The sequence below is a fragment of the Mustela erminea genome, chromosome 4 (assembly GCF_009829155.1).
Source record: "Mustela erminea isolate mMusErm1 chromosome 4, mMusErm1.Pri, whole genome shotgun sequence".
Classification (NCBI taxonomy): domain Eukaryota; kingdom Metazoa; phylum Chordata; class Mammalia; order Carnivora; family Mustelidae; genus Mustela; species Mustela erminea.
This window is the reverse complement of record NC_045617.1, coordinates 135514198-135530640: the sequence shown is the minus strand read 5'-3', so window position 1 is coordinate 135530640 and position 16443 is coordinate 135514198. Positions and strand designations below refer to the sequence as shown.

The 16443-nt window shown below is 39.0% G+C and overlaps 1 protein-coding gene across 1 annotated transcript in view; it reads right to left on the bottom strand.

Moving 5' to 3' along the window:
* Window positions 1–8352: 8352 nt before the first annotated feature.
* The window catches only part of TMEM170B (transmembrane protein 170B), a 30446-nt gene continuing 22355 nt past the window's right edge, over window positions 8353–16443 (bottom strand). Inside the window, exon 3 of the mRNA XM_032341105.1 lies at window positions 8353–10221. Within this exon, the coding sequence (XP_032196996.1) occupies window positions 10091–10221 (131 nt within the window). The 3' untranslated portion in view covers window positions 8353–10090. The remainder of the gene's footprint in view (window positions 10222–16443) is intronic.

Sequence of the window (16443 nt, the reverse complement as noted above, 5' to 3'; positions counted from 1 at the left end):
ATTCTTTTTTTCTAACCAGGCTCCTGTCTACTGAGGTATGTCTCTGAGAAATTCCCTCAGCGGACTGTTGCCAGAGCAGCACACGGTTCAGTGGGACAGTTTGAACCTGGAACGAATCCTCTCTCTAAAAATACACTGTGTGCTGTGTGGAAACAGGATCCGGCTCTGACTTGGAAATGGAGGTACATGAACTTAACTACCACAACTGAGGGCAAAGTCTAGAAGGGCATCACCCTTCCAGTGCCCACATTACACGAGAGGACGAACGGGATGGAGTATTTGCTGAATACCCATTACATGCAACAGGAGATAGCGTCCCTGTTTACTGAGGAGAAAACTGAAGGTCACAGAAGGAAAATAACTTGGCCAAGTCCACACACTAAATGGCAGAGCAGAAATGTACAACCAAGTCTCATGCTACGACAAGGCGTTATGCTGGGGTATCCCCTTTGATCCAACAAGTTGACCAACTAAATAACTAAATATTACTAAAGCATTAACTTTTCAATGAAAAAAAAATATGTGTTAGGGGTTAGAGTAACAAATTTGAGAAAAATACGTAAATCCAGGTCCAGGTTAATGACTTACCAAAGTCATACAGTTAATGTGATTTTTCTGATTTGCAAATAACCCCTGAACCTGATCTTAATGTTCTTTGGAAAGTTAAATTTGTTAGTGATAATGCATAGCTCTTGATTTTTCTCAACTTTACTTTCCTCATGTGTATTTTTGTCGGAAAAAAAAATGAACATTAGATGTATCTTACAGAATTGAGTCCAAAAGTACAGGCTCTGTTCGTAGGGAACGGCCCAGACGAAAGCAGGGAAAAATAAAATGGAGCCATTGCGCCATCTAGTGGTACAACTCTTGCTCTGCAAGAAAACCACCCGATGGTGATTCCATATTGCAAATCAGTCCCCAGAAGTCTCTGAGCCTGAAGGATATTTGTAAAACTGGCCTAAAGAAAGATGTCAGATAACAACAAATAATGGGAAATCAATGGCAGTCAACAAGAACAACGGAACGGAAACGATTCTTCTGTCAAAATTCTTCTGGTAAGACTCCATTACAAGCTGGAGGTGAACCCAAATTCTACTTCTTAAAGATCAGTGGCAGGTCCTGTTTTCCTTTCTCCTTGTACCCCAAAACGTTTAGTACTATTTCACTAATTGACACGGGCTCCATTTCAGCACATGGACGGCCCAGGTGCCTATCCAGGAAGTCTGAGCTCTTCTGCCTCCACGAGTCTCACTAGGTAGGACCCACACTCCCTCACGGAGCTCAGCCTACCACCCGGACCTTTTCCCACTGCTCTTGTTCTGCACCCGCGGCACTAAGTCTGAATTTGACATTTTTTCTCAATGCTCAGTAAATAGCAAAATACCCAAGGATAGCTTACCCGTTAGAAAAACATTATAAAAATATTACTTTAAGTGTCAAAGATAATAGAAGCAACATAGAATATGAGGGTTTTTTTTTTTTTGAAGATTTTATTTATTTATTTGACAGACAGAGATCACAAGTAGGCAGAGAGGCAGGCAGAGAGAGAGAGGAGGAAGCAGGCTCCCCGGCGAGAAGAGAGTCCGATGTGGGGCTCCATCCCAGGACCCCGAGATCACAACCAGAGCTGAAGGCAGAGGCTTAACCCACTGAGCCGCCCAGGTGCGTCAGAAAATGCTTTTTTAATCTCAAGATTTATGTTTTGCTCAAGAACTTTTTAAGACTTATAAAGGAGAAATATAATAATTTTATAATTGGTATAGGTACTGAGAAAAAATTATTTCAGTTCAGTAATTAATATGTCCATGTACAGGGAAAAAAAAAAAAAAACCTGTTTACTTCCGTTTTGCTTGCAGAGTTTTTACAGTTACCTAGCTTTTATTCCTGTGGGGTTTGTAACGATGACAGTGACTGGCTCTGTCAGTCCCAATCTCTTCTCAGGCAGAAGAATAGAGGAGTCTAACTGGGTATCCCATACCAGCCCCCTGAAATCCCTAAGAAAAATTCCGAGTATTCATAAATTTGACAATACAAATCCCGAGTTGATAATTTTTCAAATCCCCGTGAGGCCATCTGGTCTTGGTCAAGAATGAGACTTTCTTCCTGCAGGTAGGAGCTCCCAGAATGCTCTGTGGAAGCCGACAGGGCTTTGCGGAGAAAACACACAGGTAAGAGAGTTAAGAAAACCCCAGCACAGCGCTGTTAGCTGTGTGACCTTGAGAAGTTCTCACCTTCTCAGAACCTCCAATGCTTCATTTGCAAAGGATTACCTTTGCAAACCTTAGTAATCCACTTAACTTGAAGGATTACCGTGTTAAAGAATAAGGTGTCTAACAGATAATAAACACTCCATAAATGGTAGTCATTTATTAATAAAAGTGAGAGTGTGCCTTGTAAAACAAGAATTCTTAGAAGAAGATGTTTATGTGGCCTACGACTGGTCCTGGGTAAAACAATAAATTCAACCAAGTTTGGCTTTTGGACTTCTTACTTTTGCAGGACTACCTCCAAAATCCACATGTAAAACGGGCCGAGAAAACCCGACCGAAGGGTAAGAGAAAAAACATTCCAGTCCGCAGTGAATGAGTTGAGAAGCTGTTGTCAAGAGTCAAAACGCCCCATAAAGCTTTTAAAGACAGGTTTATTTATATATAAGTGCATGAAATTGAATACAGAAATTTTATTAAAATACTGTATATTACAAATTTTTAATCCAATAAATTCTGTGTAATGACGTTTAAGTGCTGGATTCGCTTTTAACAGTTGTCCTGTGTGTGTCAGTAAAGAGTTCACCCTGTATATTACAAAGAGGAGAGACACACGGACCTCAGAAATGGTCCTGTGATCAGACAGTAGATAGTAATTGTGCATCTTTTCTTTAAAGCAATGAATTGGAACCTAGATCTTGTGTTTGCAGACCAACTTTCTAGAGTCAAAAATAACTTGCATGTGTTTATTGCTGCCCTTTGAAGAAAATGAGTGGTGAAAACTAAAGAAAATAAAGACCAACATCCCTAAGGCTGACTTGATGCTTACCACAATTAAAATAAAGTTCACTGCAAAATTTGTGTTCTCCAGGAAATCAGGCTATATACACAATGAGGTTTGTACATGAATTGGGAAATAAAAAAATCGCTTATATAAAATTAAAAATCAATAGTATACAATATTTACAGCTCGTTAGGTATTATACATAAACATAGTTTTTAAAATAATCCTTCAAAATTAAACTGTATTATGTAAACATGCAGTACACATACTCATACAGTGTAGTTTATAGTCTTAACAGAAGGAGGGGATTGTGTTCACATAATATGGGGTAGTTCATCACATACGCCTTTGCTTTTGTGTGTGACCCCGTCTAACATTTATTCTTCCTGTCTTTAAACTTCACAGTACATTAAGTTTTTCTATAGTAAAAAGAAATCCCTGATGGTAAACATATTCCTAAAGGTTACATAAAGTTTCTGCCCTTTAATACTACGATATAAAACTAACACTGTCCACGCTAGAATTTCTAGTTTACGACAAAACTGAATTTTAAAATCCCACACTTCATTGTCTTGACTACATTTTTCTCCATTTCGAACTTCCTTGTAAAAAGAAAAAAAATTATAGACAAATACCACATCATGAAAATGTAAGGAAAGTAGTTGTCATTTGTCGGAGTCAATGGCAAAATGGCTGATTTTTATTCACCATAAGGAGTGAATTCAATAAAACCATCCCTAAATTCTAAATCTCCAGTAACAAGTATGCCAGTCCTGAATCCTGTCAAGTTCACTCTGCAAAAGTATCTTAACTTCCAAGGCACTAAGGCATCATTTAGCTTTTAAAAACTGCTGCGTTTTACTAAATGATTCATCAGTGACCTGAGAGTTAACACAATTTGAAAGTGAATTTTTAATACCTAGCGGGTAAACTATATTTTGTTGCTATTTAAATCAAGCCATTGTTGTTGGTTCATTTGAAGTGGATCCCCTCGTCCTCAAATGTCTAGAGTCAGGGGTTAATACTTCATGGCAGATCCTATAAATTTTAGTAAGTTATAGGACTGTAATGGAAAATACTGTGGAGTTTTATTTGTTCATCTAAAATGTGTCCAGCTCACGTTTGTGTGTATTGAGGGTGGAAACTAAAAATTTCTCCACATAAATGCATCTGCTATCACAAACACCAAGAAAGGGTCAACAGTTAGACAACCAACTCATCCAGTACTGAAAGTAAATCATTTTTAACTTCTTTTCAAACAAGGACCTCTATTTCGCTCTCTATGGAGGAAACTTTAAAACGTTCCTTCCCCCAAGATACTTAGTGATGGTGTGCAAATATTTAAGTCTAAAAACAAGAGCGATTTCTTCTAATCAGTAGTACTATCAAGTTAACATTCATTCGTACAGGGCTCTAAAACGAGAGATGGACTTTGGAAATTTTCAATATGTAATTAGGAGAAAAAGTATTACAGTTATGGTCATTATGGATGATGGTGCCTCGTTCTATATATTAGTGTTACACTGCTTTCCAGTTTCAGGTCCGTATCTAAATAGATTCCCAAAGAGGGGACAGTCACATTACCATTGAGGCCAGATTGAGAGGACGCAGAACATCATCCAAAAAATATGGAAGAGGTTCATACTTTCTTGGCTTGCCTGGAACATTTATTTTTCAGTGAGATTATAACTGCATGACCGTAAGGTGTTAAGAACCTTTTCTTCTAAACAGTGCTTCTGAGTCTATCAACAAACTGCACTTGGGTTTAACCTTTAACTTATGACATTGGTATGGAAGGAAGGGGGGGATTTTTAAGAAACTGGAAAATTCATTCTTGAAATTGACAAAGGGTCATTATGTAAGTCCAACGTATGTGCAATGAATGTAAGGAGGAGTCCTCTAACCTCCGGGGAGGAGATACAGTTCAGAGCTCAGCTCATGCAGAAATGTGGGCGTTTCCTTCGATTTAATCAAGTATTCACTGGTAAACCTCCACATTTACTGAAACATATTAAGTACTACTCCCCCAAACAAATTCGTAAATATATTTTTAGATAACTACCTTAGCAGCCTCCTTAAAAACACTGTACTGTCTACACTGAACAGAGATCGTTCTATGAGAAGAGCTAACCTATCAACACACACACACACACACACACACACACACACAGATTACGAATGCTCCGTTGAGTCTCTCAAATGAACAGCAGACGTCCTCACACAGTGTAGTTTACAGACCTACCACCGGGGGGCAGCTGTGTTCGCCCTGGCTTGCGGTGAGTCCCCTCCAGCTTCTTCCTGCCTAAAGGAAAAACTGCCCCCTGCTACAAAACGCTACCACGTGTTTGAAACACCTTGTCATCTTTAATCGAATAATGTCCTTTTGCATGAAGAGTCTTCCCTCGAGTTAAGAGATGATGAGCCAACTGATCGGATCACTAGCCAACTTTCCGCACTGAGATTCTCACCCCTGACGACTAAAAACAACCACCATTTACACAGCGACCCAGCAGGTGGTGCCCAACTTCTCTGCCCCTTAGGTCTGCCAGAACTGCTTCGTGACCTTCTGTTCTTCACATCTTACAAACAAGTAAGGACTCTGAAGAGATTCTGATTAAGACATTCAAGAGAGGGGGGAGAAAAAGGTAATAGAAGAGTGAAGTAGTTTGAGAATATTTCAGAAAATATCCTTCATGTCTTGTGACTTCATGAATTATAACCTGACATAAATCAAAAATAACAGAACCCCCTGCAGTTAGAAACAAGTAGGGCATAAGCACCTTTGGTCCGTGGGAGGAGGGACACGGCAGGCACCGAAGCCCAGATCTATTTCCTACAGAACTGACCGGACACCTGAAGCCGGCGGCGCAGGGGCGAGGGGGAGCGGAGGGCACGGAGGACGCCCTGTGCCATCCCCGAAACAAGGACAGTGAAGCCGCATGTGGTAGATATTCAGTGGACGTAGGCTGAATGATCCAAGGGAAGCACAGCAGGATAAGACAAAGACCTGGCCGAGGAGGGGGAGTGTCAGTGCTGGCGACTCTCACCCTTTTTCTAGTTGAACTAGCAATAAACAAACGAATTTAATCCTGCTCGTCCTGGCCATCTCCACCCCCTCCAACTCCCAGAAGTGGTCTTGCAGAATCTGCTCATTTTCAAAATAAAGAGCTGGAGAGGAGGTAAAGGAAGCAAGATTATGAGACTTTTTTTTTAGTTTCCTTCTTAAAATAGATGTAGGGGAACATGTGGAAATGGAAGAAAATAGATGAATTTTACAAAACAACATATTCAGTTGGTGTTAAAAATGTAACTGAAACCATCCTAATGATTCCCTTGGTCACCTACTGCCAAATAGTTACGGCTGCGCATTCAAAGAGAGACAGGTCCTGGGTTCAAGGTGAGGCAGAGGGCTACAGTCTAGCCTTCTGTCCACACTGTCAGAGCAATGGTATCTCACTTTCAGAAAGTCCATTCAGTGGATAAACTGGGAAAACTAGAATCTGGGGGCAGCGGGAAGGGGGACCAGGACTTAAACTCTCAAACAGAATCGGGAAGTAAAATGCCCCGGCTTTTTAGGGTTTACAATTACCTTGCTAGCTCTTGGTGGACTCAAGGGCAGGGACCCCCCTCCATCCTTGTATTTACTATAGAAGTACTCAGGACGGAACCTGGAAAGTCACAGAGCCATGCGTACCAGACGGAATTAGCTGGCGTGGAAGTGCTGGCATGGCATGGGCACAGCAACATGGCAGAGCCCTCTGTGTCTTAATTAGTCCTTCTTTAAAGGCGCTTTCAACACTCTTTGATTTTAACTTACCCCATTCCTTATATCACAGATGCGTGATATACGGGCAGCTCATTTCCTTACTTCTCACTTAAAGTACAAACAAACAAAACCCTTATGCTTTTTTGGGCTGTGCAAATATACGTCGCAAATACTAAGAAAGTACCCCACGTAACAGACTAAGACTGCTTAGTATACAGTAAGATGTAAAGTAAGAGTGATTAAGCTGTGGGCATTGAATACAGCCACCATTTAGAAATGTCCTTATTCTAGGCAACCAGTGGAGTCCTCCCATGGGACCACCTGCACTGCCTTCATTTAAAAGTTCTGCATTATTTGTAGCTTCAGTGGGCCCCCCTGATCGATTCTGATCTATGGACAGTTCTAACCAGTATGTTAAGTATAATTAGTTTGGAGATGTTGGCATAGATCTCTTCTTTGGGGAATTGATTTCACCATCAGTAGTATTTTAGTAAACATTTTTTTAAATTTTTTTAAATAAAGGAGTATAAACTCTAAAAGATTTCCCCCTTCCTTCCTGCATTTATCACAAAGAAAGTTTACTGCTAAATCATATATAAATTTTAACCCAAATACATCAATAAGGGCTTTTTGTCATATCACAAATGAGGGTCTCCAGCACTAATAACCCAAGAAAAACTTCTCCAAATTAAAAAATCTCAAACATCCTTATTTAAAAGATCACTCAACTGAACAAATATATAAAATTCTCTACTAGAACGGGAAAGTGTTCACTGAACAAAAGCTTTCCAATTAGACTATATTCATATGTAGCAGCTTTACATATATGTATATAATGATATATATGTGTGTGTGGATATATAACATTAAGCATTTGTTGATTTAAAAAAAAAAAATCTCGGCACAGGAAGAGCTATTAAGACAATTTCATCAACTCACACTATTCAACTGCATTTGAAAATATCAAGAGAGTGACATCTGCACAAAATCCCAATGGAAAGAACTGAAAACAGCAAAGAAACCAGCAATTCTCCGAAGGTTAAGAGCTCACACACAGACACAATTCATAATGTAAAGCAACCTGATGGAGAGAGCTGCAGGACACTCCATAGACTAATTAAGAACCACCTAATTATACTTCCATTCGAGAGTAAAAACAGGAGTTAGAATCTCTTTGGTCCACACACGGATGGATTTAATGTGTCTGCGTTATTTTCTGGCTAATTTTGGATTCTAAACCATGTGCTCGTATTCCCTTACCAAGGTAACTTTCTTACATCATGAAACAACCCAACTCTCAAAGAAATATTCCTATCCTCGATCTGAAACAATGTGAACATGTGATTGGTAACTCCTCTCAAAGAATATGAACACTTGACATGACCAATAGAAGAGCCAAAGTAAAGGAAGAACACAATTCAAGTCTGAAAGAAAAGGAGAAATCAAATTGACTTGGAAAATTTATGCCTAAATTTAATTTGGGAAAGCATCAGGAGCATAAAGAACACATGAAAATAATTTTTAGGCTTGTACATGATAAAAAGAATCAATTTTAAGGTTTACTTCAAAGATCTCTAGGGATGCATAGTTGCTTATTGGTTTAAAAAAAAAAAAAAACAGATTTCCAAGCCACAGCATTAGTAAACCCACAAGACTGGCTTCCATACTGGTAAAAGTATCCCCTCCCCAACTCCCTATTGTGAAGTCATTGAAAGATCTTCTGCTTTTTGGTGGAAAAGAAGTGGTGTGGGTAATGAGAGTCTTAAATTTGAATGGGACCTAATAGAAATGTACTTTTTAGCAAATCGGGGTATAAAACAGTGAGGCTAGAGTATGCAGATTGTTTTTTGGATTGCCCTTAACTTCACATTTTCTGCAGTGGGTTTCTGAGTTAGCACATTTATCAGAGGACCTGGAATTTAAAACCATCAGTTGGAGACAAATTCAACCAGGTTCTGTCCTCCTTACTCCTTGCACTCTTAAAAACAACTCCATCTTGCCAAAACCTCTTAAAATGTTGTATTACTAAGTACTTTTTCATTCTATTAAATGTCGTCGCTGATTCTAGGAAACTTAATAGTGCAAATCGAGAACTGAACGACAGAACGGCTCTAATATATGTTCAGTACTGTACTGATATGCTGAGATTAAGTGCCAAATTTTTAAATTACTTATATTCCCCAATTTTTACTTAGCAAAATTATGTTACCACATGCCCAATGTAAGATAGTTTATTACTCTTCTTATATAACTTGTCACTTATCTACAAATGAGGCTCTTTGTTTTCACAGCCTAATTTAGGCCACTCTTTAAATATAGGTAATACTCCAGAATGCAAGATCCTTTATGTTTTGTCAAAAATCAAGATATATGCAACAAGTAATATAATCCCACCGAGATACGAGTTATAAAGATGTTTTCTCCATGAGATACATGGCAAAAACTTTCTTTAGAAGGGTCAAAGAATGCAACATGCATTTCAGACTTCTTTTCTTACAAAGTTTATAAGAAAAATTTCAAATTATATTTTTATGACACACAAACTACAGTCAATGTGTGTGACCCATAGTTTTTGAATTCATATCAATAGAATAGTTACGCAGGAGGGAAACTATTAAAAGAGTGTTTGTTATTTAAGTGAGTGGGAAGGATGCACCCTATGGGTCTACTTTGAGTCCTTACAAGAGTTTAGCTAGTTTTCCATTAAGTATTATTTTCCACATAAATTAAATAACAATAATGCCTAAACATATTAAAGCCCTAAATCCCAGAAACGTTCAACATTAAAAACCAAAAAGTTCGCCGCATACTAAAGGATTCGGTGTTCAGCACTCACACGGGATTTAGCGTCACGAAAGAAAAATCTCACTACGTTACCTGAATTCATGTCAAATGTGGTTCACAGCACTCATCTACATCTACACTTGCAAATTGTCACATGATCAATGTTTAAAAAAAAGAGAGAGAGAGAGAGAGAGAAGAGTTTGGCACATATATCAATTCCTCAAAACGTCCCCGTAACTCAACACAACACTGTTAAAGAACGATGAGTCAACACCAGTGTTAACCTGATTGGCATCTGAACAAGGTGCTTCTGCTCACGGCTTCCAGGATGCGCCTGGCCTGGGACGGAGGCACGTTAAGGTGCGGTGCGGTAGTGCAATCACTTGGACACCAGAGGGCGATCTTCGCACACAGCTCAAGGCCTTCTGCAGCGACCTGCTCCTTCCACGCTCTCCTGGCTCAATTTCATCCCCGCTCCTTCACAACGCCGTGTTCCGAGAATCTGTACATCTGTTTCCTTCTGTGAAGTTAGACATTCCCACCGACAGCTCAGAGTGTGGCGAGGATCCTTGAGAAGGAGATGATTAATGTCAATACAGTCTGTCCCACGCCCCACACCAGCGCCTCCAGGGGGGCCATGTTCTTCCCTGCCACTCGGTAGATGCCCGCGACGGCTGCGCCTGGGTGACAAGGGGCAGAGAAAGACAAGAACACGTTCATTCCCTTCCTGACACCCTGCGCCGTGGGCAGTCAGATCGTCCTCATCTCTGCACACCAGAGTCAGTCACCTACACGCTCCTGCTCTAACCTGTCCACGGAGGTTTCCGTGGGATCCGTGAAAGTCACACTTGACCACATCGCTTCCAGGAAAGACAGGATTTCTATTCAGCTGCAAAATACGTATTTACAACACACGCTGTTTACTTGACACTAAACATGTTCATAAACATGAGTAATCTGTTACTGGAACCTCTCACCTGGGTGTTGAACTGGCCAGTCACTATTTTTATAAACATACAACTCAATATGCTGATAATCACAAATGAAAATACAGAAAACTGCACAGTTTAATGCAGTTCCTAAATTACTCAAGAAATTTTTTTAAAAAATTCTTAAATGTGATATGAAATATTAAAGAATTGACGGCTACATCTCAGAATCTACCATATAGCTTTTATTTTGTAATAAAGCATACAACCATAAAGTTATTAGAGACTAGTATCATGACATCTAATAAAAATGGAAGATGAACCTGATGTCTGTTCTGGAAAAATGTTTAAATCGTGCACTTCCAAGAATGCAGGAATCCTGGAGTTCCAGGAGTCTCAGAGCCCGTCTGACTCAACACTTCACCTTATTAATATACTACATATAATGAAACATTTAATTTAGAGTATGCCTTCTAAGCATTTAATTTAGAGTAAGTAGAGTATTTAATTTAGAGATTGAGATGGCCTTCAAACTTTCGCCTAGAAAAAGAACGATCTATCCTAGAATGGCCAAACAAAATGCGAGACCAGAAGTAAATGATTCAGAGATACTGACGCGACAGTTCTTTGAGATAGAAATCTGTTCCTAAAAAATTAGCTAAGAATGAACTCTGTCATTCTCTTAAAATTCCCCAAACAAAAGTAACTATATTCCTTTAAAGAGATATAAACTGGGAAGAGAAGTTACTGATCTGAGCCAAGGACTTCATATGTGCATTTTTAAGAAGGAAATTAAAATGTACTCCCTTTTTACTATGTGCTATGTATCTTGATAGCAACTTTACAAATACTATCTTTACAAATACTATCTTGTTTAAATATCATCCCAGGCCAGAATATTACCACCTAATGTAAAGATGAAAAACAGAGGTTCAGAGAGGTTAAATGACCAGCCCAAAGAAGTACAGTGAGGACAAGAGCTGGAATTTCAATAACAGTTAATCTGGCTATAAATCTCCAAATCATTCTATCATTTCACATATGTACTAAGTGAAAAAGAAAACAAGGAATTCAGAAAACCATAAAGTCTGATAAACATCTCAACATTAAATAAAACTAGTGGCACTAACATTTACCTCATCAAGTAATAAGCTTCACTAGAGTAACTGGTGACGTCCTCAAATTTTAGAATTAGAGAACATTCTTTAAAAAATGTTAAAGGTTTTTTAAAAATGGGTGCCTAAGGGGCTAAGGATCTGACTCTTGATTTTGCCTCAGGTCGTGATCTCAGGGTCCTGGGATTGAACCTGCATGGGGCTCCTTCTGCCGCTTCCTCCCTGATGCACTCTCTCTCTCTCCCTAAAATAATAGATCTTTGAAAAAGAAAAAAATATTTTAAAGATTTTATGCTTTCTCTGTTATCAAAAATAATATTAAAATAAACCTGAAGAAATACTATTTTTCTGTGGATTTACCCTAGATTTCCATGACTGTCTTCAATTTGGCCTCCATCTCTCCAGCACTAAGTTTTCAAAAACGATCCAAGAAGTGAAAATCTAAGCACTTAGTAGCTCAGGAAATGGTACTAGGAAATGGGAAGCAAATGCATCAAGTCAAACATCTCATGCTCATGTGAGATGAAGAGCATGGGTTTTGAAGCCAGACTTGTGGACCAAACTCCGAAATCCACTAGCTAGCAGACATGCTACACGGGGCGGTTCCTCAACTTCTCTGTGCCTCATTTCCTCAACTGTAAAATGGGCGAGCATGAAGATAAAGAGTGACTGGTCCTAGTATGCACTCAGCTTTGGCTAATGGTTGTCATAGGAGAAAATGAAAAAGGTATTCCCAGTGACTTAGCATTCGGTAAATGATGTTGCAACAACTAGCAGCCACTGGAAGGAGAAAATCTAGATCGCTCCTTCACAACACTCCCTAGAATATATTTCATATGAGCTAAAGAATATTAAAGTTAAAATATTAAGTTAAGATATTAAAAACAATCTTAAAATATTAAAACATTAAAAACAATCTTATAAATGTAAACTTTAAAACAGAAGAGAATGTATCTATGACCTTAGGAAAAAGAAGAGCATTTAAAACTATATAAAAAAGAGAAAAACCCTAAAAGGACAGACTAGAAAAATACTGGACTCATACCCACAGCACAGACACACACATACACACAAACACACATAGGATAACCAAGGCAGTACATTTTGTAGTAGCAAAAACAAACACAAACAAACACCACAAAATCAAAAGCAAGGACCCAATATCCTTCAGTCTGGAGAGGGTAAACTAGATCAAGCCCACACAATGAAACCCATACAATTTCAAAAGAAAAATAAAAAAACTTATGAACTGATATGAACAGAACCTAAGACATATCGTTTTTGCAACAAAGAAAATGAAACCTAAAACTGTATCTATTCTCTATGAGTACATGCATCTGTATGCTGGTGTGCCTGTATGTAAACATTTATACATGTAAATATGAATAAATGTAATATTCATATAGACATACAATCTGGGGGATAAAAGCCAAACTAAAAATAGGGATTACAACTGAGAAGAGCACTAGTTTGGGAGTGCTAGCCCAAAGAGACCTTTGCCTCATCCATAATGTTTTGCGTTTTACAAGGAGAATATGCAGTCATTTATTACTTATGAAATTAAAACTCATTTTAAAAATCAAACAATTGGGACGCCTGGGTGGCTCAGTTTGTTAAGCGGCTGCCTTCGGCTCAGGTCATGATCCCAGAGTCCTGGGATCGAGTCCCACATCGGGCTCCTTGCTTGGCAGGGAGCCTGCTTCTCCCTCTGCCTCTGCCTGCCACTCTGTCTGCCTGTGCTTGCTCTCGCTTCTCTCTCTATGACAAATAAATAAATAAAATCTTTAAAAAAAAAAAAAATCAAACAATTTCCACGCCAACTTGCCTATACTTCTCTATAAGTCTAAGAAACTTTCATCCTCAAGGTCAGAATATCTTTCAATCCTATTTTCCAAACTAAAATATTTGTAGGTAATGACAAAGTTCACTGAATTCTTAATATCAAATAATAAGGAATAAATTACACTTTAAGCTAGGTAGCACATCTTACAGAATAAGAAAAATTGTGTACATGTTCAATGTCAAGTGTTTTCTATGTAACTAAAAGAGGCGGTGCTTATATTTATTATTTCTGTGCCTCTGAAGTTCAGGGTAGGTTCCTTTGGCTGGAGGGAGAGGGCCCAAGAAAACACATTTGGGGCATCTCCGTAGGGGGTTAGATATTAACTGGAGGTCAGGAACCATGGAAACATACCCGAAGAGACAAAGGGAGAAGGGGATTAAAAAAAAAAAGATTTAAGGAATAGAAAATGAGTACTGAGAACCTTTCCACTCCACTGGCATCTCCTTTCCCAAACAAGCTGACTCCTTTACTAAGTATTTGGCTGCTCTGGTGATTAAAATGGATTTCACGCTGGAAGGCCTTGCTGTTCGAGGAAAAACAAACAAAGCTACTAAATAAACCATTCTTCTTTAAAATCTTTCAAGGAACACAGGACAAGCTCTTCGAGCCTATGTAGTGTTATACAGAAAATAAACCACCGTTTTCTTTCCAGTGGATAATCAGTCAGGAAACAATTCGGAAGTTACAACTTTCCTCCAGAAGAAGCAGGTTTACAGAAATCCCCACTGTGTTGTAGGATTCCACACCCAGACGCACTGGTCAGAAGAGTGTACCAGTGATTCTCAATCTAAAAGATCTACAAGAAAACAATTTTAGATGCCTAATAAATGAATGTGGAGACATTGCTACTGAATATGAAGCAGCGATGAAAGAGTATTTATAAAAACATACGTTGGGGGGTGCCTGGGTGGCTCAGTGGGTTATGTGTCTGACTCTTAGTCTCAAGCTCTGGTCATGACCTTAGGGTTGTGACCTCAGGGTGGAGCCTGTTGCGGTTCTCTCTCCCTCTGCCCCTCCCCCACTCTCTCTCAAATATATAAATCTTTGAAGTGTGTGTGTGTGTAGATTATAAAATAACAAATTCCCAAGTACCATCATCCAACTGAAGAGAAGAGCGTCACTATCTCCTCTGAAATTCCCATGTACTCCGCTCAGTTTATGTCCCATTCCCTCCTTGAATTTGTTTTTTATCATTCCCTCGCTTTTTGTCAGCTTTACCACCTTCTTGTATTCTAAAAACATATATTATTTGGTTTTGTAAAATAAATTAATTTTATATAAATTGACGCAGTAAGTATTCCAGAATTGGGGCTCAATATCATGGGTCTGAAAGCTACCCACGTTGGGGTGTGTAGCTATAATTCATGCATTTTCACTATTGCATAGAATTCTAAGCATGAATATACCACAATTTGTTCACTCTACTGCCAGTAAATTTGTTTCCAATCCTTAACAATGACAAACACTGATTCTGTGAAGATCCTTGTGAGTGACCCCTGGCCCACGTACACAGTCAAAAATTTCTCTTCAATACACGAGTAAAAGTAGAATTGCTTAGCCTTGTATTTTTTTTTAAAGATTTTATTTTATTTTATTGACAGACGGAAATCACAAGTAGGCAGAGAGGCAAGCAGAGAGAGAGGGGGAAGCAGGGTCCCCACTGAGCAGAGAGCCCAATGCGGGGCTCGATCCCAGGACCCTGGGATCATGACCTGAGCAGAAGGCAGAGGCTTTAACCCACTGAGCCACCCAGGTGCCCCTGCTTAGCCTTATATGATAGGCATTTTCAACTTCAGTAAAGAATGCCAAACTATCTTCCAAAGTAGTTGTACCAATTTATATTTCAGTTACTTCATATCTTCAGAAGCAGTTGGTATCTATTTTTTAAATTTTTGTCAATCTGATAAGAGATGTCATCTCTGTGATAAATTTGCATTTCCCTGATAATTAATGTGACTGAACTTTTCTTCACTTATTAGAGGCCAGGAGGGTTTTCTACTTTTACTAAATGCTTGTCAAATTTTCCATCCTTTTTTCTATTGACTTTTCGTCTTCTTATGGAAGTTTCATAGGGTTTTTAAAATATAGTTTGGATATTAATCCTTTTATATTTATATATGTTCACAAATGTCATCCCTCCAATTCTTGCTTTAGTTTTCACTCTCTCTACAGTGTATTCTGCTACACACTAGCCAGATGAAAGACCACAAATATTATGGTCTTTATTTTTTTGGTGAAGTACAAGGCTAAGTTATGCAAGAATAAAGAAGACCCAAGCAGAACAGGATGCTTGAAATAAATGGTGCGTGTCTGGAACTGCCCCTACCAACCATGGCAGAAAGAATCACTTAGAAATAAGGAAACGGCTCCTGAGGACCTAGGGACTAGCAAACTCTTGCACAGTAAAGATCAAGTGCGGAAAGCAATACTGCTGAGTTGACATGAGGGTTAGTGAAAGACATGAACCTACAAGGTCAAGAGAGACTAGAAGAGCCACCAGCAGAAGAAAGATGTCAATATACAGTGACACACCAAAGAAAGTGACCTGACTTGCCCTCCGAATTTCCTGAGAGAAAGTAAACGTGAAGGCTAAGACAGGTTTGGTTTGACAGTGTTGGTTCCACCAGCCTGTGTGGTCCAACGAGGGGCTGGCGAGCTGCGGTTCACAGGTCCACCCTGCATACCACATCACACAGACGTGGCCACGCAGGAGTGAAGAGTGGTTTTTACATTTTTAAAAGATTTTTTAAAAATCAAAAGAAAAACACTTCATGATACATGAAAGTTATACAAAACTTAAATTTCAGTTCCCATAAATAGCGTTTTATTGGCACACAGCCATAGTCATGTCTGATCCTGAATAATTTTTGCATTCCTAGGGTAACACTCAAAAGGTAAATGAGCCTATACTTTTCTGCTCCTACACAGTCTTTATTTTGCTTAACAAGATTACTTTGGCCTCAGCAAATGAGCTGTGCAAGGCTTTTACTCTTTCCATTTCCTCAAAAATTTGGA